General features: G+C 49.3%; 1 protein-coding gene across 1 annotated transcript in view; it reads left to right on the top strand.

The window, feature by feature from the left end:
- The window catches only part of LOC109885385 (tyrosine-protein phosphatase non-receptor type 9-like), a 45,641-nt gene that overhangs the window by 7,462 nt on the left and 15,454 nt on the right, over positions 1-22,725 (top strand). Inside the window, exons 4-10 of the mRNA XM_031821531.1 lie at positions 12,334-12,458; positions 19,494-19,599; positions 21,135-21,245; positions 21,354-21,840; positions 21,919-21,980; positions 22,154-22,281; positions 22,620-22,633. Of these exons, the coding sequence (XP_031677391.1) occupies positions 12,334-12,458; positions 19,494-19,599; positions 21,135-21,245; positions 21,354-21,840; positions 21,919-21,980; positions 22,154-22,281; positions 22,620-22,633 (1,033 nt within the window). The remainder of the gene's footprint in view (positions 1-12,333; positions 12,459-19,493; positions 19,600-21,134; positions 21,246-21,353; positions 21,841-21,918; positions 21,981-22,153; positions 22,282-22,619; positions 22,634-22,725) is intronic.

Raw genomic sequence — 22,725 nt, forward strand, 5'->3', positions numbered from 1 at the left:
ACATGCCTGAACACGAATAGAAGTTACTGGCCTGCTGCGTGGAAATGTAGGAAAGTGTTTTTAAAAAATGTTGTACCTCCATTGCGAATGGTAATATATTAAAACTATAGTTCTTCACAGTAAGCTATTTGAAAAATCTTTCTAATAATCTCCCCCCCCTCGATAATCACAGCTCCTCGGTGTGAAAGACCAGGGCCTACTGCAGCATTGGCCAATAGGCTGTGTGTTCCATAGAAGGGCCTACTGCAGCATTGGCCAATAGGCTGTGTGTTCCATAGAAGGGTTTACTGCAGCATTGGCCAATAGGCTGTGTGTTCCATAGAAGGGTTTACTGCAGCATTGGCCAATAGGCTGTGTGTTCCATAGAAGGGCCTACTGCAGCATTGGCCAATAGGCTGTGTGTTCCATAGAAGGGCCTACTGCAGCATTGGCCAATAGGCTGTGTGTTCCATAGAAGGGTTTACTGCAGCATTGGCCAATAGGCTGTGTGTTCCATAGAAGGGTTTACTGCAGCATTGGCCAATAGGCTGTGTGTTCCATAGAAGGGCCTACTGCAGTATTGGCCAATAGGCTGTGGGTTCCATGAGCTCATTTCTTTACCCGCCAATAGATGCGTGTCAATGTGGTCACATGATAGAGGCTGGTGATCTCACATTTCGTTGAATTATAACTTAGATTTTTTGTCATTTTAATTCAGATTTTTATGATTAACCATGGTGACAATGATTTTAGAGAAACCAAAAAATGGTTATTTTTCAATATGTTTACATGCACAGTAATAATTTTTAAACATTTATTTTACCTTTATTTAACTAGTCAAGTTAAGAACAAATTTGTATTTCAATGACGGCCTAGGAACAGTGGGTTAACTGGTCTAGGAACAGTGGGTTAACTGGTCTAGGAACAGTGGGTTAACTGGTCTAGAACAGTGGGGTTAACTGGTCTAGGAACAGTGGGTAAACTGGTCTAGGAACAGTGGAACAGTGGGTAAACTGGTCTAGGAACAGTGGGTAAACTGGTCTAGGAACAGTGGAACAGTGGGTTAACTGGTCTAGGAACAGTGGGTTAACTGGTCTAGGAACAGTGGGTTAACTGGTCTAGGAACAGTGGGTTAACTGGTCTAGGAACAGTGGGTTAACTGGTCTAGGAACAGTGGGTTAACTGGTCTAGGAACAGTGGTTTAACTGGTTAGGAGCAGTGGGTTAACTGGTCTAGGAACAGTGGGTTAACTGGTCTAGGACAGTGGGTTAACTGGTCCTAGGAACAGTGGGTTAACTGGTCTAGGAACAGTGGTAACTGGTCTAGGAACAGTGGTGTTTAACTGGTCTAGGAACAGTGGGTTAACTGGTCTAGGAACAGTGGGTTAACTGGTCTAGGGACAGTGGGTAACTGGTCTAGGAACAGTGGGTTAACTGGTCTAGGAACAGTGGGTTAACTGGTCTAGGAACAGTGGGTTAGCTGGTCTAGGGACAGTGGGTTTAACTGGTCTAGGAACAGTGGGTTAACTGGTCTGAGGAACAGTGGGTTAACTGGTCTAGGAACAGTGGGTTAACTGGTCTAGGAACAGTGGGTTAACTGGTCTAGGAACAGTGGGTTAACTGGTCTAGGAACAGTGGGTTACTGGTCTAGGGACAGTGGGTTAACTGGTCTAGAACAGTGGGTTAACTGGTTAGGAACAGTGGGTTAACTGGTTAGGAACAGTGGGTTGAGCTGGTCTAGGGACAGTGGGTTAACTGGTCTAGGAACAGTGGGTTAACTGGTCTAGGAACAGTGGGTTAACTGGTCTAGGAACAGTGGGTTAACTGGTCTAGGAACAGTGGGTTAACTGGTCTAGGAACAGTGGGTTAACTGGTCTAGGACAGTGGGTTAACTGGTCTAGGAACAGTGGGTTAACTGGTCTAGGAACAGTGGGTTAACTGGTCTAGGAACAGTGGGTTAACTGGTCTAGGAACAGGGGTTAACTGGTCTAGGAACAGTGGGTTAACTGGTCTAGGAACAGTGGGGTTAACTGGTCTAGGAACAGTGGGTAACTGGTCTAGGAACAGTGGGTTAACTGGTCTAGGAACAGTGGGTTAACTGGTCTAGGAACAGTGGGTTAACTGGTCTAGGAACAGTGGGGTTAACTGGTCTAGGAACAGTGGGTTAACTGGTCTAGGAACAGTGGTGTTAACTGGCCTAGGAACAGTGGGTTAACTGGGTCTAGGAACAGTGGGTTAACTGTCTAGGAACAGTGGGTTAAGCTGGCCTAGGAACAGTGGGTTAACTGGTCTAGGAACAGTGGGTTAACTGGTCTAGGAACAGTGGGTTAACTGGTCTAGGAACAGTGGGTTAACTGGTCTAGGAACAGTGGGTTAACTGGTCTAGGAACAGTAGGTTAACTGGTCTAGGAACAGTGGGTTAACTGGTCTAGGAACAGTGGGTTAACTGGTCTAGGAACAGTGGGTTAACTGGTCTAGGAACAGTGGGTTAACTGGTCTAGGAACAGGGGTTAACTGGTCTCTAGGAACAGTGGGTTAAACTGTCTAGGAACAGTGGGGTTTAACTGGTCTAGGAACAGTGGGGTTAACTGGTCTAGGAACAGTGGGTAAACTGGTCTAGGGACAGTGGGGTTAACTGGTCTAGGAACAGTGGGTTAACTGGTCTAGGAACAGTGGGTTAACTGGTCTAGGAACAGTGGGTTAATGGTCTAGGGAACAGTGGTTAACTGGTAGGAAAGTGGGGTTAACTGGTCTAGGAACAGTGGGTTAACTGGTCTAGGAACAGTGGGTTAACTGTCTAGGAACAGTGGGTTAACTGGTCTAGGAACAGTGGGTTAACTGGTCTAGGAACAGTGGGTTAACTGGTCTAGGAACAGTGGGTTAACTGGTCTAGGAACAGTGGGTTAACTGGTCTAGGAAACAGTGGGTTAACTGGTCTAGGAACAGTGGGTTAACTGGTCTAGGAACAGTGGGTTAACTGGTCTAGGAACAGTGGGTTAACTGTCTAGGAACAGTGGGTTAACTGGTCTAGGAACAGTGGGTTAACTGGTCTAGGAACAGTGGGGTTAACTGGTCTAGGAACAGTGGGTAACTGGTCTAGAACAGTGGGTTAACTGGTCTAGGAACAGTGGGTTAACTGGTCTAGGAACAGTGGGTTAACTGGTCTAGGAACAGTGGGTTAACTGGTCTAGGAACAGTGGGTTAACTGGTCTAGGAAACAGTGGGTTAACTGGTCTAGGAACAGTGGGTTAACTGGTCTAGGAACAGTGGGTTAACTGGTCTGGTCTAGGAACGTGGGTTAACTGGTCTAGGAACAGTGGGTTAACTGGTCTAGGAACAGTGGGTTAACTGGTCTAGGAACAGTGGGTTAACTGGTCTAGGAACAGTGGGGTTAACTGGTCTAGGGACAGTGGGTTAACTGGTCTAGGAACAGTGGGTTAACTGGTCTAGGAACAGTGGGTTAACTGGTCTAGGGACAGTGGGTTAACTGGTCTAGGACAGTGGGGTTTAACTGGTCTAGGAACAGTGGGGTTAACTGGTCTAGGAACAGTGGGGTTAACTGGTCTAGGAACAGTGGGGTTAACTGGTCTAGGAACAGTGGGGTTAACTGGTCTAGGAAACAGTGGGGTTAACTGGTCTAGGAAACAGTGGGTTAACTGGTCTAGGGACAGTGGGTTAACTGGTCTAGGAACAGTGGGTTAACTGGTCTAGGAACAGTGGGGTTAACTGGTCTAGGAACAGTGGGTTAACTGGTCTAGGAACAGTGGGTTAACTGGTCTAGGGACAGTGGGTTAACTGGTCTAGGGACAGTGGGTTAACTGGTCTAGGGACAGTGGGGTTAACTGGTCTAGGAACAGTGGGTTAACTGGTCTAGGGACAGTGGGTTAACTGGTCTAGGAACAGTGGGTTAGCTGGTCTAGGAACAGTGGGGTTAGCTGGTCTAGGAACAATGGCTTAACTGGTCTAGGAACAGTAGGTTAACTGGTCTAGGAACAATGGGTTAACTGGTCTAGGGACAGTGGGTTAACTGGTCTAGGAACAGTGAGTTAACTGGTCTAGGAACAGTGGGTTAACTGGTCTAGGAACAGTGGGTTAACTGGTCTAGGAACAGTGGGTTAACTGGTCTAGGAACAGTGGGTTAACTGGTCTAGGAACAATGGGTTAACTGGTCTAGGAACAGTGGGTTAACTGGTCTAGGAACAGTGGGTTAACTGGTCTAGGAACAGTGGGTTAACTGGTCTAGGAACAGTGGGTTAACTGGTCTAGGAACAGTGGGTTAGCTGGTCTAGGAACAGTGGGTTAACTGGTCTAGGAACAGTGGGTTAACTGGTCTAGGAACAGTGGGTTAACTGGTCTAGGAACAGTGGGGTTAACTGGTCTAGGAACAGTGGGGTTAACTGGTCTAGGAACAGTGGGGTTAACTGGTCTAGGAACAGTGGGGTTAACTGGTCTAGGAACAGTGGGGTTAACTGGTCTAGGAACAGTGGGGTTAACTGGTCTAGGAACAGTGGGGTTAACTGGTCTAGGAACAGTGGGGTTAACTGGTCTAGGAACAGTGGGGTTAACTGGTCTAGGAACAGTGGGGTTAACTGGTCTAGGAACAGTGGGGTTAACTGGTCTAGGAACAGTGGGGTTAACTGGTCTAGGAACAGTGGGGTTAACTGGTCTAGGAACAGTGGGGTTAACTGGTCTAGGAACAGTGGGGTTAACTGGTCTAGGAACAGTGGGGTTAACTGGTCTAGGAACAGTGGGGTTAACTGGTCTAGGAACAGTGGGGTTAACTGCCTGTTCAGGGGCAGAAGGAAAGATTTGTACCTTGTCAGCTCGGGGATTTGAACTTGCCGTGTTCAGCTCTTCAACTCTTCAGCCATGTTAGTCTCCCTCTTCATCACCAGCCGTGTTAGTCTCCCTCTTCATCACCAGCCGTGTTAGTCTCCCTCTTCAGCAGTGTTAGTCTCCCCCTTCAGCCATGTTAGTCTCCCTCTTCATCACCAGCCGTGTCAGTCTCCCTCTTCATCACCAGCCATGTTAGTCTCTCTCTTCATCACCAGCCGTGTTAGTCTCCCTCTTCATCACCAGCCGTGTTAGTCTCCCTCTTCATCACCAGCCGTGTTAGTCTCCCTCATCATCACCAGTGAAGTGAGTTGGGATCAACTGAATGAATGCGTCTGAGAAGTCGTTTTCACATACAAACGTTATATGTCCAAACTCAGAAATAACAGTTAGATCGCCTATTTAGACCAGACTATTTTCTGCATTTATTAAAAGTCCCATCATGCAGTCTGATTTCAGATGTGTCCATGTCAACAGGGTTATTAGGGGGAAATCCTCCTCCGTCTTCTTGCCAAAAGCATTTCAATGTTTTAATTGAACTATGAACTACTAACGACGGCAAAATCACTGAAATGAAACTGTTTTAACTCAAATCCACGTGGGAATCATAACTGTCCACAGAGCGGTAGGAACGGTCTGATGTATGTTTTCACAATGCCTTCTGCCTCCAGCTGTAAGGTGGTGGGAGGGGAGCTGGTTGCCCGTACCTGAGTGGGAGGGGAGCTGGTTGCCCGTACCTGAGTGGGTGGGGAGCTGGTTGCCCGTACCTGAGTGGGTGGGGAGCTGGTTGCCCGTACCTGAGTGGGAGGGGAGCTGGTTGCCCGTACCTGAATGGGAGGGGAGGGAGCTGGTTGCCCGTACCTGAATGAGAGGGGAGCTGGTTGCCCCTACCTGAATGGGAGGGGAGCTGGTTGCCCCTACCTGAATGGGAGGGGAGCTGGTTGCCCCTACCTGAGTGGGAGGGGAGCTGGTTGCCCCTACCTGAGTGGGAGGGGAGCTGGTTGCCCCTACCTGAGTGGGAGGGGAGCTGGTTGCCCCTACCTGAGTGGGAGGGGAGCTGGTTGCCCCTACCTGAGTGGGAGGGGAGCTGGTTGCCCCTACCTGAGTGGGAGGGGAGCTGGTTGCCCCTACCTGAGTGGGAGGGGAGCTGGTTGCCCCTACCTGAGTGGGAGGGGAGCTGGTTGCCCCTACCTGAGTGGGAGGGGAGCTGGTTGCCCCTACCTGAGTGGGAGGGGAGCTGGTTGCCCCTACCTGAGTGGGAGGGGAGCTGGTTGCCCCTACCTGAGTGGGAGGGGAGCTGGTTGCCCCTACCTGAATGGGAGGGGAGCTGGTTGCCCCTACCTGAGTGGGAGGGGAGCTGGTTGCCCCTACCTGAGTGGGTGGGGAGCTGGTTGCCCGTACCTGAGTGGGAGGGGAGCTGGTTGCCCCTACCTGAGTGGGAGGGGAGCTGGTTGCCCCTACCTGAGTGGAGGGGAGCTGGTTGCCCGTACCTGAATGGGAGGGGAGCTGGTTGCCTTACCTGAATGGGAGGGGAGCTGGTTGCCCGTACCTGAATGGGAGGGGAGGGGAGCTGGTTGCCCGTACCTGAATGGGAGGGGAGGGGAGCTGGTTGCCCGTATCTGAATGGGAGGGGAGCTGGTTGCCCGTACCTGAGTGGGAGGGGAGCTGGTTTCCCCTACCTGAATGGGAGGGGAGGGGAGCTGGTTGCCTGTACCTGAGTGGGAGGGGAGCTGTTTGCCCGTACCTGAGTGGGAGGGGAGCTGTTTGCCCGTACCTGAGTGGGAGGGGAGCTGTTTGCCCGTACCTGAGTGGGAGGGGAGCTGTTTGCCCGTACCTGAGTGGGAGGGGAGCTGTTTGCCCGTACCTGAGTGGGAGGGGAGCTGTTTGCCCTTCCTGAGTGGGAGGGGAGCTGGTTGCCCCTACCTGAATGGGAGGAGGGCTGGTTGCCCCTACCTGAATGGGAGGGGAGGGAGGGCTGGTTGCCCGTACCTGAATGGGAGGGGAGGGGAGCTGGTTGCCCGTACCTGAAGGGGAGGGGAGCTGGTTGCCCCTACCTGAATGGGAGGGGAGCTGGTTGCCCCTACCTGAATGGGAGGGGAGCTGGTTGCCCGTACCTGAATGGGAGGAGGGCTGGTTGCCCGTATCTGAATGGGAGGGGAGCTGGTTGCCCCTACCTGAATGGGAGGAGGGCTGGTTGCCCGTACCTGAGTGGGAGGGGAGCTGGTTGCCCGTACCTGAGTGGGAGGGGAGCTGGTTGCCCCTACCTGAATGGGAGGGGAGCTGGTTGCCCGTACCTGAGTGGGAGGGGAGCTGGTTGTCCGTATCTGAGTGGGAGGGGAGCTGGTTGCCCGTACCTGAGTGGGAGGGGAGCTGGTTGCCCGTACCTGAGTGGGAGGGGAGCTGGTTGCCCGTACCTGAGTGGGAGGGGAGCTGGTTGCCCGTACCTGAGTGGGAGGGGAGCTGGTTGCACCTACCTGAATGGGAGGGGAGGGGAGCTGGTTGCCCCTACCTGAATGGGAGGGGAGGGGAGATGGTTGCCCCTACCTGAATGGGAGGGGAGGGGAGCTGGTTGCCCCTACCTGAATGGGAGGGGAGGGGAGCTGAGCTGGTTGCCCCTACCTGAATGGGAGGGGAGGGGAGCTGAGCTGGTTGCCCCTACCTGAATGGGAGGGGAGGGGAGCTGGTTGCCCCTACCTGAATGGGAGGGGAGGGGAGCTGGTTGCCCCTACCTGAATGGGAGGGGAGGGGAGCTGGTTGCCCCTACCTGAATGGGAGGGGAGGGGAGCTGGTTGCCCCTACCTGAATGGGAGGGGAGCTGGTTGCCCCTACCTGAATGGGAGGGGAGCTGGTTGCCCCTACCTGAGTGGGAGGGGAGGGGAGCTGGTTGCCCCTACCTGAATGGGAGGGGAGGGGAGATGGTTGCCCCTACCTGAATGGGAGGGGAGCTGGTTGCCCCTACCTGAATGGGAGGGGAGGGGAGCTGGTTGCCCCTACCTGAATGGGAGGGGAGGGGAGCTGGTTGCCCCTACCTGAATGGGAGGGGAGGGGAGATGGTTGCCCCTACCTGAATGGGAGGGGAGGGGAGCTGGTTGCCCCTACCTGAATGGGAGGGGAGGGGAGCTGAGCTGGTTGCCCCTACCTGAATGGGAGGGGAGGGGAGCTGAGCTGGTTGCCCCTACCTGAATGGGAGGGGAGCTGAGCTGGTTGCCCCTACCTGAATGGGAGGGGAGGGGAGCTGGTTGCCCCTACCTGAATGGGAGGGGAGGGGAGCTGGTTGCCCCTACCTGAATGGGAGGGGAGGGGAGCTGGTTGCCCCTACCTGAATGGGAGGGGAGGGGAGCTGGTTGCCCCTACCTGAATGGGAGGGGAGGGGAGCTGGTTGCCCCTACCTGAATGGGAGGGGAGCTGGTTGCCCCTACCTGAATGGGAGGGGAGCTGGTTGCCCCTACCTGAGTGGGAGGGGAGGGGAGCTGGTTGCCCCTACCTGAGTGGGAGGGGAGGGGAGGGGAGCTGGTTGCCCCTACCTGAATGGGAGGGGAGGGGAGCTGGTTGCCCCTACCTGAGTGGGAGGGGAGCTGGTTGCCCCTACCTGAGTGGGAGGGGAGCTGGTTGCCCCTACCTGAGTGGGAGGGGAGCTGGTTGCCCCTACCTGAATGGGAGGGGAGCTGGTTGCCCCTACCTGAGTGGGAGGGGAGGGGAGCTGGTTGCCACTACCTGAGTGGGAGGGGAGGGGAGCTGGTTTCCCCTACCTGAGTGGGAGGGGAGCTGGTTGCCCATACCTGAGTGGGAGGGGAGGGGAGCTGGTTTCCCCTACCTGAGTGGGAGGGGAGCTGGTTGCCCCTACCTGAATGGGAGGGGAGCTGGTTGCCCCTACCTGAATGGGAGGGAGCTGGTTGCCCGTACCTGAGTGGGTGGGGAGCTGGTTGCCCGTACCTGAGTGGGAGGGGAGGGGAGCTGGTTGCCCGTACCTGAGTGGGAGGGGAGGGGAGCTGGTTGCCCCTACCTGAATGGGAGGGGAGGGGAGCTGGTTGCCCCTACCTGAATGGGAGGGGAGGGGAGCTGGTTTCCCCTACCTGAATGGGAGGGGAGGGGAGCTGGTTGCCCCTACCTGAATGGGAGGGGAGGGGAGCTGGTTGCCCCTACCTGAATGGGAGGGGAGCTGGTTGCCCCTACCTGAATGGGAGGGGAGCTGGTTGCCCCTACCTGAGTGGGAGGGGAGCTGGTTGCCCCTACCTGAGTGGGAGGGGAGCTGGTTGCCCCTACCTGAGTGGGAGGGGAGGGGAGCTGGTTGCCCCTACCTGAGTGGGAGGGGAGCTGGTTACCCCTACCTGAATGGGAGGGGAGCTGGTTGCCCCTACCTGAATGGGAGGGGAGCTGGTTGCCCGTACCTGAGTGGGAGGAGGGCTGGTTGCCCGTACCTGAGTGGGAGGGGAGCTGGTTGCCCGTACCTGAGTGGAAGGGGAGCTGGTTGCCCGTACCTGAGTGGGAGGAGGTCTGGTTGCCCGTACCTGAGTGGGAGGGCAGCTGGTTGCCCGTACCTGAATGGGAGGAGGGCTGGTTGCCCATATCTGAATGGGATGGGAGCTGGTTGCCCCTACCTGAATAGGAGGGGAGCTGGTTGCCGTACCTGAATGGGAGGGGAGCTGGTTGCCCGTACCTGAATGGGAGGGGAGCTGGTTGCCCGTATCTGAATGGGAGGGGAGCTGGTTGCCCGTACCTGAATGGGAGGGGAGCTGGTTGCCCGTACCTGAATGGGAGGGGAGCTGGTTGCCCGTACCTGAATGGGAGGGGAGCTGGTTGCCCGTACCTGAATGGGAGGGGAGCTGGTTGCCCCTACCTGAATGGGAGGGGAGCTGGTTGCCCCTACCTGAATGGGAGGGGAGCTGGTTGCCCGTATCTGAATGGGAGGGGAGCTGGTTGCCCCTACCTGAATGGGAGGGGAGCTGGTTGCCCCTACCTGAATGGGAGGGGAGCTGGTTGCCCGTACCTGAGTGGGAGGGGGGCTGGTTGCCCGTACCTGAGTGGGAGGGGAGCTGGTTGCCCTACCTGAATGGGAGGGAGCTGGTTGCCCGTACCTGAATGGGAGGGGAGCTGGTTGCCCGTACCTGAATGGGAGGGGAGCTGGTTGCCCGTACCTGAATGGGAGGGGAGCTGGTTGCCCGTACCTGAATGGGAGGGGAGCTGGTTGCCCGTACCTGAATGGGAGGGGAGCTGGTTGCCCGTACCTGAATGGGAGGGGAGCTGGTTGCCCCTACCTGAATGGGAGGGGAGCTGGTTGCCCCTACCTGAATGGGAGGGGAGCTGGTTGCCCGTACCTGAATGGGAGGGGAGCTGGTTGCCCGTACCTGAATGGGAGGGGAGCTGGTTGCCCGTACCTGAATGGGAGGGGAGCTGGTTGCCCCTACCTGAATGGGAGGGGAGCTGGTTGCCCGTACCTGAGTGGGAGGGGGGCTGGTTGCCCGTACCTGAGTGGGAGGGGAGCTGGTTGCCCGTACCTGAATGGGAGGGGAGCTGGTTGCCCGTACCTGAATGGGAGGGGAGCTGGTTGCCCGTACCTGAATGGGAGGGGAGCTGGTTGCCCCTACCTGAATGGGAGGGGAGCTGGTTGCCCGTACCTGAGTGGGAGGGGGGCTGGTTGCCCGTACCTGAGTGGGAGGGGAGCTGGTTGCCCGTACCTGAATGGGAGGGGAGCTGGTTGCCCGTACCTGAATGGGAGGGGAGCTGGTTGCCCGTACCTGAATGGGAGGGCGAGCTTCAATTACCAGTTGAGAAATTAAAGTAGTTGCTCTTTTTAATCTTTGCGCCAAAACAGTTTTTAACACACGATTGTATTTAGAATGGGGGCTGACTGAATGGGGGCTGACTGAATGGGGGCTGACTGAATGGGGGCTGACTGAATGGTTGCTGACTGAATGGGGGCTGACTGAATGTGGGCTGACTGAATGTGGGCTGACTGAATGGTTGCTGACTGAATGGTTGCTGACTGAATGGTTGCTGACTGAATGGTTGCTGACTGAATGGTTGCTGACTGAATGGTTGCTGACTGAATGGTTGCTGACTGAATGGTTGCTGACTGAATGGTTGCTGACTGAATGGTTGCTGACTGAATGGTTGCTGACTGAATGGGGGCTGACTGAATGGGGGCTGACTGAATGGGGGCTGACTGAATGGGGGCTGACTGAATGGGGGCTGACTGAATGGGGGCTGACTGAATGGTTGCTGACTGAATGGGGGCTGACTGAATGGGGGCTGACTGAATGGGGCTGATGAAAACACACGTTTTACTCCAGCAGACATCAGCAGAGGAGCAGCAGGAGAGAAATCCCTGTCAGAATAGTCTCTGTGGACTGTGAGCATAGTGATAGTTGTGTTGGATAAAGAAGACGACTAAAGAACATACAATGGGGGCAATTTAACCTGTAGACTGAACAGCGTCAGTTTGCCAGGGGATTCTGTTTCTCTCGGGTCATTTTTGGCCTCTTGGCCTCCATTTTTGGAGCTCCCCTCCCTCAAGTCGTTTGTGTGTGTGTCTGACAACAGTGACAGGAACAGAGGCCGCTTGTTAATAACCCAACTAATGTGTCTTACATTCTCTCCCTGGAAAAACGGACGTCTATGAGCAGAAGAAGGAGGAAAAAGAGGAGAAGAGTTGAGCTGACAGGCAGCAGGCCCTCTCGCCCTCCCGTCTGACTCCTTCTTCTCTCTCTCCTCTTCTTTCCCCTCTGAGGGTTTGTCTTATGATGAATGGGGCTGTCTGAACAAACCCTCACCAATTAGACCGAGAAGGGGGAGGGAGGGAGGGAGTGAGGAGGAGGGGGGAGAGATAGAAAGAGAGAGAGAGGGAGAGAGTGTGAAGAGGGGAGGAATTGAGGAGGAGGAGGAGGAGGGAGGGAGCGAGGGAAAGGGGAGAGATAGAAAGACTGAAGTGAAGAGGGAGGATGTGAGAAGAGGTAGAAAATGCTGTCTGTTGTGTTTACAGTAAAGGTCATGAGGACTAAGTAAAGGTTTACTAGAATGCGGTCTGTTGTGTTTACAGTAAAGTTCAGGAGCTCTGTAAAATAAAGATCTGCTAGAATGCGGTCTGTTGTGTTTACAGTAAAGGTTTGCTAGAATGCGGTCTGTTGTGTTTACAGTAAAGTTCATGAGGACTAAGTAAAGATCTACTAGAATAGTGTCTGTTGTGTTTACAGTAAAGGTCATGAGGACTAAGTAAAGATCTACTAGAATAGTGTCTGTTGTGTTTACAGTAAAGGTCATGAGGACTAAGTAAAGGTTTACTAGAATGCGGTCTGTTCTGTTTACAGTAAAGTTCATGAGGACTAAGTAAAGATCTACTAGAATAGTGTCTGTTGTGTTTACAGTAAAGTTCAGGAGCTCTGTAAAATAAAGATCTGCTAGAATGCGGTCTGTTGTGTTTACAGTAAAGGTTTGCTAGAATGCTGTGTTTACAGTAAAGGTCATGAGGACTAGGTAAAGGTTTGCTAGAATGCTGTGTTTTACAGTAAAGCTCTGTGTGTTTCAGCCTGGTCGTGATGCTAAGGGTGCTGCTCTGGCTCTGTTCACCGCTCGTCTCCACCGCTCTGACGTCACTACCCATAGGGCTGTGCTGCAGGCCATCATCTTTCAGCTGGACAAAGCCATCGAGAGGTAACCCCCCCCTGCAATACATTAATTCTCTCTTTTATTTCTCTCTCTCCTTAATTAGTCCTATTCTCTCTCTCTCCTTAATTAGTCCTATTCTCTCTCTCTCCTTAATTAGTCCTTTTCTCTCTCTCCTTAATTTGTCCTATTCTCTCTCTCTCCTTAATTAGTCCTATTCTCTCTCTCTCCTTAATTAGTCCTATTCTCTCTCTCCTTAATTTGTCCTATTCTCTCTCTCTCCTTAATTTGTCCTATTCTCCCTCTCTCCTTAATTAGTCCTATTCTCCCTCTCTCCTTAATTAGTCCTATTCTCCCTCTCCTTAATTAGTCCTATTCTCCCTCTCTCCTTAATTAGTCCTATTCTCGCTCTCTCCTTAATTAGTCCTATTCTCGCTCTCTCCTTAATTAGTTCCTATTCTCGCTCTCTCCTTAATTAGTCCCTATTCTCGCTCTCTCCTTAATTAGTCCTATTCTCGCTCTCTCCTTAATTAGTCCTATTCTCGCTCTCTCTCTCTTAATTAGTCCTATTCTCTTTCTCTCTCCTTAATTAGTCCTATTCTCTCTCTCTCTCCTTAATTGGTCCTATTCTCTCTCTCCTTAATTAGTCCTACTCTCTCTCTCCTTAATTAGTCCTTCTCTCTCTCTCTCTCCTTAATTAGTCCTACTCTCTCTTTCCTTAATTAGTCCTACTCTCTCTCTCTCCTTAATTAGTCCTACTCTCTCTCCTTAATTAGTCCTCTCTCTCTCTCTCTCCTTAATTAGTCCTACTCTCTCTCTCTCCTTAATAGTCCTATTCTCTCTCTCTCTCCTTAATTAGTCCTATTCTCTCCCTCTCTCCTTAATTAGTCATATTCTCTCCCTCTCTCCTTAATTAGTCCTATTCTCTCTCTCTCCTTAATTAGTCCTATTCTCTCTCTCTCTCTCCTTAATTAGTCATATCTCTCTCTCTCCTTAATTAGTCCTCTCTCTCTCTCCTTAATTAGTCCTACTCTCTCTCTCTCCTTAATTAGTCCTATTCTCTCTCTCTCCTTAATTAGTCCTAGTCTCTCTCTCTATCCTTAATTAGTCCTAGTCTCTCTCTCTCTCTCCTTAATTAGTCCTTCTCTCTCTCTCTCTCTCTCCTTAATTAGTCCTATTCTCTCTCTCTCCTTAATTAGTCCTATTCTCTCTCTCTCCTTAATTAGTCCTATTCTCTTCCTCTTTCCTTAATTAGTCCTTTCTCTCTCTCCATAATTAGTCCTATTCTCTCTCTCTCTCCTTAATTAGTCCTATTCTCTCTCTCTCTCCTTAATTAGTCCTATTCTCTCTCTCTCTCCTTAATTAGTCCTATTCTCTCTCTCTCTCCTTAATTAGTCCTAGTCTCTCCCTCTATCCTTAAGAGTCCTATTCTCTCTCTCTCTCTCCTTAATTAGTCTTCTCTCTCTCTCCTTAATTAGTCCTACTCTTCTCTCTCTCCTTAATTAGTCCTACTCTCTCTCTCTCCTTAATTAGTCATATTCTCTCTCTCTCTCTCTCCTTAATTAGTCCTATTCTCTCTCTCTTCTTAATGGTCCTATCTCTCTCTCCTTAATTAGTCCTACTCTCTCTCTCCTTAATTAGTCCTACTCTCTCTCTCAATTTAGTCCTATTCTCTCTCCTTAATTAGTCCTCTTCCTCTCTCCTTAATTAGTCCTCTTCCTCTCTCCTTAATTAGTCTCTCCTCTCTCCTTAATTAGTCCTCTTCCTCTCTCTCTTAATTAGTCCTCTTCCTCTCTCCTTAATTAGTCCTCTTCCTCTCTCCTTAATTAGTCCTCTTCCTCTCTCCTTAATTAGTCCTCTTCCTCTCTTCCTTAATTAGTCCTCTTCCTCTCCTTAATTAGTCCTCTTCCTCTCTCCTTAATTAGTTCTATTCTCCCTCCTTAATTAGTCCTATTCTTCCTCCTTAATTAGTCCTATTCCTTCCTCCTTAAATTAGTCCTATTCTTCCTCCTTAATTAGTCCTATTCTTCCTCCTTAATTAGTCCTATTCTCTCTCTCTCCCTAATTAGGTCTATTCTCTCTCTCTCCCTAATTAGTCCTATTCTCTCTCTCTCTTAATTAGTCCTATTCTCTCTCTCTCCTTAATTAGTCCTATTCTCTCTTCTCCCTTAATTAGTCCTATTCTCTTCTCTCCTTAATTAGTCCTATTCTCTCTCTCCTTAATTAGTCCTATTCTTCTCTCTCTCCTTAATTAGTCCTATTCTCTCTCCTTATTAGTCCTATTCTCTCTCCTTAATTAGTCCTATTCTCTCTCCTTAATTAGTCCTCTTCCTCTCTCCTTAATTAGTCCTCTTCCTCTCTCCTTAATTAGTCCTCTTCCTCTCTCCTTAATTAGTCCTCTTCCCTCTCTCCTTAATTATCCTCTTCCTCTCTCCTTAATTAGTCCTTCTTCCTCTCTCCTTAATTAGTCCTATTCTCCTCCCTTAATTAGTCCTATTCTCTCCCTCCTTTCCTTAATTAGTCCTATTCTCCCTCCCTCCTTTATTAGTCCTATTCTCCCTCCCTCCTTAATTAGTCCTATTCTCCCTCTCCTTAATTAGGTCCTATTCTCTCTCTTCCTTAATTAGTCCTTTCTCTCTCTCTCCTTAATTAGTCCTATTCTCTCTCTCTCCTTAATTAGTCCTATTCTCTCTCCTTAATTAGTCCTATTCTCTCTCCTTAATTAGTCCTATTCTCTCTCCTTAATTAGTCCTATTCTCTCTCCTTAATTAGTCCTATTCTCTCTCTCCTTAATTAGTCCTCTTCCCCTCTCCTAATTAGTCCTCTTCCCCTCTCCTTAATCAGTCCTCTTCCTCTCTCCTTAATCAGTCCTCTTCCTCTCTCCTTAATCAGTCCTCTTCCTCTCTCCTTAATTAGTCCTCTTTCCTCTCTCCTTAATTAGTCCTCTTCCTCTCTCCTTAATTAGTCCTCTTCCTCTCTCCTTAATTAGTCCTCTTCCTCTCTCCTTAATTAGTCCTCTTCCTCTCTCCTTAATTAGTCCTCTTCCTCTCTCCTTAATTAGTCCTCTTCCTCTCTCCTTAATTAGTCCTCTTCCTCTCTCCTTAATTAGTCCTCTTCCTCTCTCCTTAATTAGTCCTCTTCCTCTCTCCTTAATTAGTCCTCTTCCCTCTCTCCTTAATTAGTCCTCTTCCTCTCTCCTTAATTAGTCCTATTCTCTCTCCTTAATTTGTCCTCTTCTCCCTCCTTAATTAGTCCTATTCTCCCTCCTGAATTAGTCCTATGTCCTCTTCCTCTCTCCTTAATTAGTCCTCTTCCTCGTCTCCTTAATTAGTCCTCTTCCTCTCTCCTTAATTAGTCCTCTTCCTCTCTCCTTAATTGTCCTCTTCCTCTCTCCTTAATTAGTCCTCTTCCTCTCTCCTAATTATCCTCTCCTCTCGCCTTAATTAGTCCCTCTTCCTCTCTCCTTAATTAGTCCTCTTCCTCTCTCCTTAATTAGTCCTCTTCCTCTCTCCTTAATTAGTCCTCTTCCTCTCTCCTTAATTAGTCCTCTTCCTCTCTCCTTAATTAGTCCTCTTCCTCTCTCCTTAATTAGTCCTCTTCCTCTCCTCCTTAATTAGTCCTCTTCCTCTCTCCTTAATTAGTCCTCTTCCTCTCTCCTTAATTAGTCCTCTTCTCTCTCCTAATTAGTCCTCTTCCTCTCTTCCTTAATTAGTCCTCTTCCTCTCTCCTTAATTAGTCCTCTTCCTCTCTCCTTAATTAGTCCTCTTTCCTCTCTCCTTAATTAGTCCCTCTTCCTCCCTCCTTAATTAGTCCTCTCCTCCTCCTTAATAGTCCTATCTTCTCCTTAATTAGTCATATTCTCCCTCTCTCCTTAATTTGTCCTCTTCTCCCTCCTTAATTAGTCCTATTCTCCACTCCTTAATTAGTCCTATTCTCCTCCTTAATTAGTCCTATTCTTCCTCCTTAATTAGTCATATCTCCCTCTCTCCTTAATTAGTCCTATTCTCTCTCTCTCTCCTTAATTAGTCTATTCTCTCTCCTTAATTAGTCCTATTTTCTCTCCTTAATTGTCCTATTCTCTCTCCTTAATTAGTTCCTCTTCCTCTCATCTAATTAGTCCTCTTCCTCTCTCTTAATTAGTCCTCTTCCTCTCTCCTTAATTAGTCCTCTTCCCTCCCTCCTTAATTAGTCCTATTCTCCCTCCTTAATTAGTCCTATTCTTCCTCCTTAATAGTCATATTCCCTCCTCCTTAATTAGTCCTATTCTCTCTCCTTATTTGGTCCCTCTTCTCCCTCCTTAATAGTCCTATTCTCCCTCCTTAATTATCCTATTCTCCCTCCTTAATTAGTCCTATTCTTCCTCCTTAATTAGTCATATTCTCCCTCTCCTCCTTAATTAGTCCTATTCTCTCTCTCTCTCTCCTTAATATCCTATTCTATCTCCTTAATTAGTCCCTATTGTTCTCTCCTTAATTGGTCCTATTCTCTCTCCTTATTAGTCCTATTCCTCTCTCCTTAATTAGTCCTCTTCATTCCTCTCCTTAATTAGTCCTCTTCTCCCCCCTTAATTAGTCCTATTCTCCCTCCTTAATTAGTCCTCATTCTCCCTCCTTAATTTGTCCTATCTCCCTCCTTAATTAGTCCTATTCTTCCTCCTTAATTAGTCATATTCTCCCTCTCTCCTTAATTAGTCCTATTCTCTTCTCCTTAATTAGTCCTATTTCCTCTCCTTAATTAGTCCTATTCTCTCTCCTTAAATTAGTCCTATTCTCTCTCTCTCCTTAATTAGTCCTATTCTCTCTCTCATCTCTCTCTCTCCTTAATTAGTCCTATTATCTCTCTCTCTCCTTAATTAGTCCTATTCTCCCTCTCTCCTTAATTAGTCCTATTCTCCCTCTCTCCTAATTAGTCCTATTCTCCCTCTCCTTAATTAGTCCTATTTCTCCCTCTCCCTTAATTATCCTATTCTCCCTCTCTCCTTAATTAGTCCTATTCTCCCTCTCTCCTTAATTAGTCCTATTCTCGATCTCTCGCTCTCCCCTCTTAATTAGTCCTATTCTCGCTCTCCTCCTTAATTAGTCCTATTCTCTCTCTCTCCTTAATTAGTCCTATTCTCTTCCTCTCTCCTTAATTAGTCCTATTCTCTCTCTCTCTCTCTCGCTTAATTGGTCCTATTCTCTCTCCTTAATTAGTCCTATTCTCTCTCCTTAATTAGTCCCTATTCTCTCTCCTTAATTAGTCCTATTCTCTCTCCTTAATTAGTCCTATTTCCTCTCCTTAATTAGTCCCATTCTCTCTCTCCTTAATTAGTCCTCTTCCCCTCTCCTTAATCAGTCCTCTTCCTCTTCTCCTTAATTAGTCCTCTTCCTCTCTCCTTAATTAGTCCTCTTCCTCTCTCCTTAATTTAGTCCTCTTCCTCTCTCCTTAATTAGTCCTCTTCCTCTCTCCTTAATTAGTCCTCTTCCTCTCTCCTTAATTAGTCCTATTCTCTCTCCTTAATTAGTCCTATTCTCTCTCCTTAATTAGTCCCATTCTCTCTCTCTCTCCTTAATTAGTCCTCTTCCCCTCTCCTTAATCAGTCCTCTTCCTCTCTCCTTAATCAGTCCTCTTCCTCTCTCCTTAATCAGTCCTCTCTCTCTCCTTAATCAGTCCTCTTCCTCTCTCCTTAATAGTCCTCTTCCTCTCTCCTTAATTAGTCCTCTTCCTCTCTCCTTAATTAGTCCTCTTCCTCTCTCCTTAATTAGTCCTCTTCCTCTCTCCTAATTAGTCCTCTTCCTCTCTCCTTAATTAGTCCTCTCTTCTCCTTAATTAGTCCTCTTCCTCTCCTAATTAGTCCTCTTCCTCTCGCCTTAATTAGCCTCTTCCTCTCTCCTTAATTAGTCCCTCTTCCTCTCTCCTTAATTAGTCTCTTCCTCTCTCCTTAATTAGTCCTCTTCCTCTCTCCTTAATTAGTCCTCTTCCTCTCTCCTTAATTAGTCCTCTTCCTCTCTCCTTAATTAGTCCTCTTCCTCTCTCCTTAATTAGTCCTCTTCCTCTCTCCTTAATTAGTCCTCTTCCTCTCTCCTTAATTAGTCCTCTTCTCCCTCCTTAATTAGTCCTCTTCTCCCTCCTTAATTAGTCCTCTTCTCCCTCCTTAATAGTCCTCTTCTCCCTCCTTAATTAGTCATATTTCCCTCTCTCCTTAATTAGTCATATTTTCCCTCTCTCTCCTTAATTATCCTATTGTCTCTCTCTCTCCTTAATTAGTCCTATTCTCTCTCCTTAATTAGTCCTATTTTCTCTCTTTAATTAGTCCTATTCTCTCTCCTTAATTAGTCCTATTCTCTCTCTCTCCTTAATTAGTCCTATTCTCTCTCTCTCCTTAATTAGTCCTCTTCCTCTCTCCTTAATTAGTCCTCTTCCTCTCTCCTTAATTAGTCCTCTTCCTCTCTCCTTAATTAGTCCTCTTCCTCTCTCCTTAATTAGTCCTCTTCTCCCCCCTTAATTAGTCCTATTCTCCCTCCTTAATTAGTCCTATTCTCCCTCCTTAATTAGTCCTATTCTTCCTCCTTAATTAGTCCTATTCTTCCTCCTTAATTAGTCCTATTCTTCCTCCTTAATTAGTCCTATTCTTCCTCCTTAATTAGTCCTATTCTCTCTCTCTCTCCTTAATTAGTCCTATTCTCTCTCCTTAATTAGTCCTATTCTCTCTCTCTCCTTAATTAGTCCTATTCTCTCTCCCTCCTTAATTAGTCCTCTTCCTCTCTCCTTAATTAGTCCTCTCTCTCCTTTATTAGTCCTCTCTCTCCTTTATTAGTCCTCTCTCTCCTTTATTAGTCCTCTCTCTCCTTAATTAGTCCTATTCTCTCTCTCCTTAATTAGTCCTGTTCTCTCTCTCCCTCTCTCCTTAATTAGTCCTATTCTCTCTCTCCTTAATTAGTCCTATTCTGTCCCTCTCTCCTTAATTAGTCCTATTCTCTCTCTCCTTAATTAGTCCTATTCTGTCCCTCTCTCCTTCACCTCTCAATCCTTTTATGTACATAACAGATAACTCACCTCCCCCTCTCTCCCTCCCTTCCTCTCTCCCTCCCTTCCTCTCTCCAGTGTTGACACCCAGAGAGATGGTTTAATATTCATCTATGACATGACCAACTCCAGCTATGGGAACTTTGACTATGAGCTCTGTGTCAAGATCCTCGACCTCCTCAAGGTAACACACCGCCTGTGTCCCAAATGACTCCCTGTCGCAAATGACTCCCTGTCGCAAATGACTCCCTGTCGCAAATGACTCCCTGTCCCAAATGACGCCCTGTCCCAAATGACTCCCTGTCCCAGAACCCGGCCCATAGACCAGAACCCGGTCAATGGGCCGTGTTACCAGAACCCAGTCAATGGGCCGTGTTACCAGAACCCAGTCAATGGGCCGTGTTACCAGAACCCAGTCAATGGGCCGTGTTACCAGAACCCAGTCAATGGGCCGTGTTACCAGAACCCAGTCAATGGGCCGTGTTACCAGAACCCAGTCAATGGGCCGTGTTACCAGAACCCAGTCAATGGGCCGTGTTACCAGAACCCAGTCAATGTCCTCGATGCATCATACCTTATATAGTACATTACTCTGGTCATTAGTAGTGCACTATATAGGGAATAGGGTCCTGGTCACTAGTAGTGCACTATATAGGGAATAGGGCTCTGGTCTATAGTAGTACCACTATATAGGGAATAGGGTCCTGGTCTTAAGTAGTGCACTATATAGGGAATAGGGCTATGGGCTCTGGTCTATAGTAGTACCACTATATAGGGAATAGGGTCCTGGTCTTAAGTAGTGCACTATATAGGGAATAGGGCTATGGTCACTAGTAGTGTACTATATTGGGAATAGGGCTCTGGTCTATAGTAGTACCACTATATAGGGAATAGGGCTCTGGTCACTAGTAGTTCACTATATAGGGAATAGGGCCCTGGTCACAAGTAGTACCACTATATAGGGAATAGGGCTCTGGTCTATAGTAGTACCACTATATAGGGAATAGGGCTCTGGTCTATAGTAGTACCACTATATAGGGAATAGGGCTCTGGTCTATAGTAGTACCACTATATAGGGAATAGGGCTCTGGTCTATAGTAGTACCACTATATAGGGAATAGGGCTCTGGTCTATAGTAGTACCACTATATAGGGAATAGGGCTCTGGTCTATAGTAGTACCACTATATAGGGAATAGGGCTCTGGTCTATAGTAGCGTACTATATAGGGAATAGGGCTCTGGTCTAAATTAGTGTAATATATAGGGAATAGGGCTCTGGTCTATAGTAGTACCACTATATAGGGAATAGGGCTCTGGTCTATAGTAGTGTACTATATAGGGAATAAGGCTCTGGTCTATAGTAGTACCACTATATAGGGAATAGGGCTCTGATCTATAGTAGTACCACTATATAGGGAATAGGGCTCTGGTCTATAGTAGTTCACTATATAGGGAATAGGGCCCTGGTCTATAGTAGTGCCACTATATAGGGAATAGGGCTCTGGTCTATAGTAGTACTTCCTCTCCTCTTCATCATCCTCTCTTCCTCTCCTCTCTTCCTCTCCTCTCTTCATCTTCCTCTCTTCCTCTCCTCTCTTCATCTTCCTCTCTTCCTCTCCTCTTCATCATCCTCTCTCTCCTTCTTTCTTCCCCTCTTGTCTTTTTCTCTCTTTTTCCATTCACTCGTTACCTGTGTGTGTGTGTGTGTGTCTCTCCTAGGGTGCGTTCCCAGCGCGTCTGAAGTGTGTGTTCATCGTGTCGTCTCCTCTCTGGTTCAGAGCTCCCTTCGCCGTCCTCAGACTCTTCGTACGTGAGAAGCTGAGAGAGAGGGTACGACCGTGTGTGTGTGTGTTGAGATGGTCACTGTGTTGGTGCGATACCATGTCTCTCGTGTGTGTGTGTGTGTACGTAACAGTCTCCCTCTCTCTCCCTCCCCAGGTGTGTACAGTGAAGGCCCACGAACTGTCCAATTACATCCCAGTCTCTTCTCTTCCGGAACACCTGGACGGAACCTCCCGGTATAGCCACGTTGCCTGGATACAGTCCTGCGTCAACACACACGCCGCCCCAGGCGACGCGAGCACACACCCGCACGACACACACGACTGCGTGGGCAGCCTGTTGCTCTCGTACAGCCTGGAGCCACACAACGCTAACGCCGCCGCTACGTTAGCCGCTACGCAAACCTCCATAGACTCCCACTCAGATTCGCCGCTGCAGTTAGCCTCCGAGCTAGCGTTAGCGGCTACGGCTAATTCCAACTGCTACGACGACAGTAATGCTAACCCACACGTCCACTGTGGTACAGGGAACGGCAGGACTCGAGGCCGGGCCCAGAACAGCCCCCAGAGCTCTGGACCACAGAGGAATCCCCAACATTGGAACGGTTCTGCCCGTAACTACGGGGTGAAGGCAGGGTTTGGGGGTTAATAACGTTGTTGGGGTTGTTAGCGGCGCTAGCCCCAATGCTAACAGCGTGAATGGTCGCCAGCCCCCTCCCCAGTCGGACACGCCCCCGGACACACCCCTCCATCACAAAGTAGTAGGAATTACGATGAGTGTCGGGTCAGAAACCCTCGACGGCGGAACAGCGAACGAGGAAGATCGGGAAGGAGAGGAGGAAGAGGATGAGGTAGATGGGGTGCCTCCTCTCCCTCAGAAGTCTCTCCCACGCCACCCTCAACCCCCCGCCGTCTCTCTGCGGCGCGTCACACCCGGACGAGGACCCTTGTCCCCAGGAAGAGGTGTCCGTACACATGCCTGACGGGGTAGGGATGAACGTGTTGGAGCTGGTGGAGCACGTGAAGAAGAGGAAGAAGAAAGGAATCTACCAGAGTATGAAGAGATACGCAGGAGCCTCCTACTGGTAGCTTGACTACAGCAAGTTAGTCTCTCTCTCTGTCTCTCTCTGTCCTCTCTCTCTCTGTCTCTCTCTGTCTCTCTGTCTCTCTCTGTCTCTCTCTCTGTCTCTCTGTCAAGGAGCCTCCTACTGGTAGCTTGACTACAGCAAGTTAGTCTCTCTGTCTCTCTCTCTCTCTCTCACTTCTCTCTCTCTGTCTCTCTCCTCTGTCTCTCTCATTCTCTTGTCTCTTCTCTCTGTCTCTCTCTCGTCTCTCTCTCTCTGGTCTCTACTCCTCTGTCTCCTCTTCTCTGTCTCTCCTCTGTCTCTCTCTCTTGTCCTCTCTCTCTGTCTCTCTTACACAGGAGCTTCCTACCTGGTAAGCTTGACTATAGCAAGTTAGTCTCTCTCCTCTGTCTCTCGTCTCTCTCTCGTCTCTCTCTCTCGTCTCGTCTGTCTCTCTGTCTGTCT

Source organism: Oncorhynchus kisutch, unplaced genomic scaffold (genome assembly GCF_002021735.2).
Source record: "Oncorhynchus kisutch isolate 150728-3 unplaced genomic scaffold, Okis_V2 scaffold3990, whole genome shotgun sequence".
NCBI classification, from domain to species: domain Eukaryota; kingdom Metazoa; phylum Chordata; class Actinopteri; order Salmoniformes; family Salmonidae; genus Oncorhynchus; species Oncorhynchus kisutch.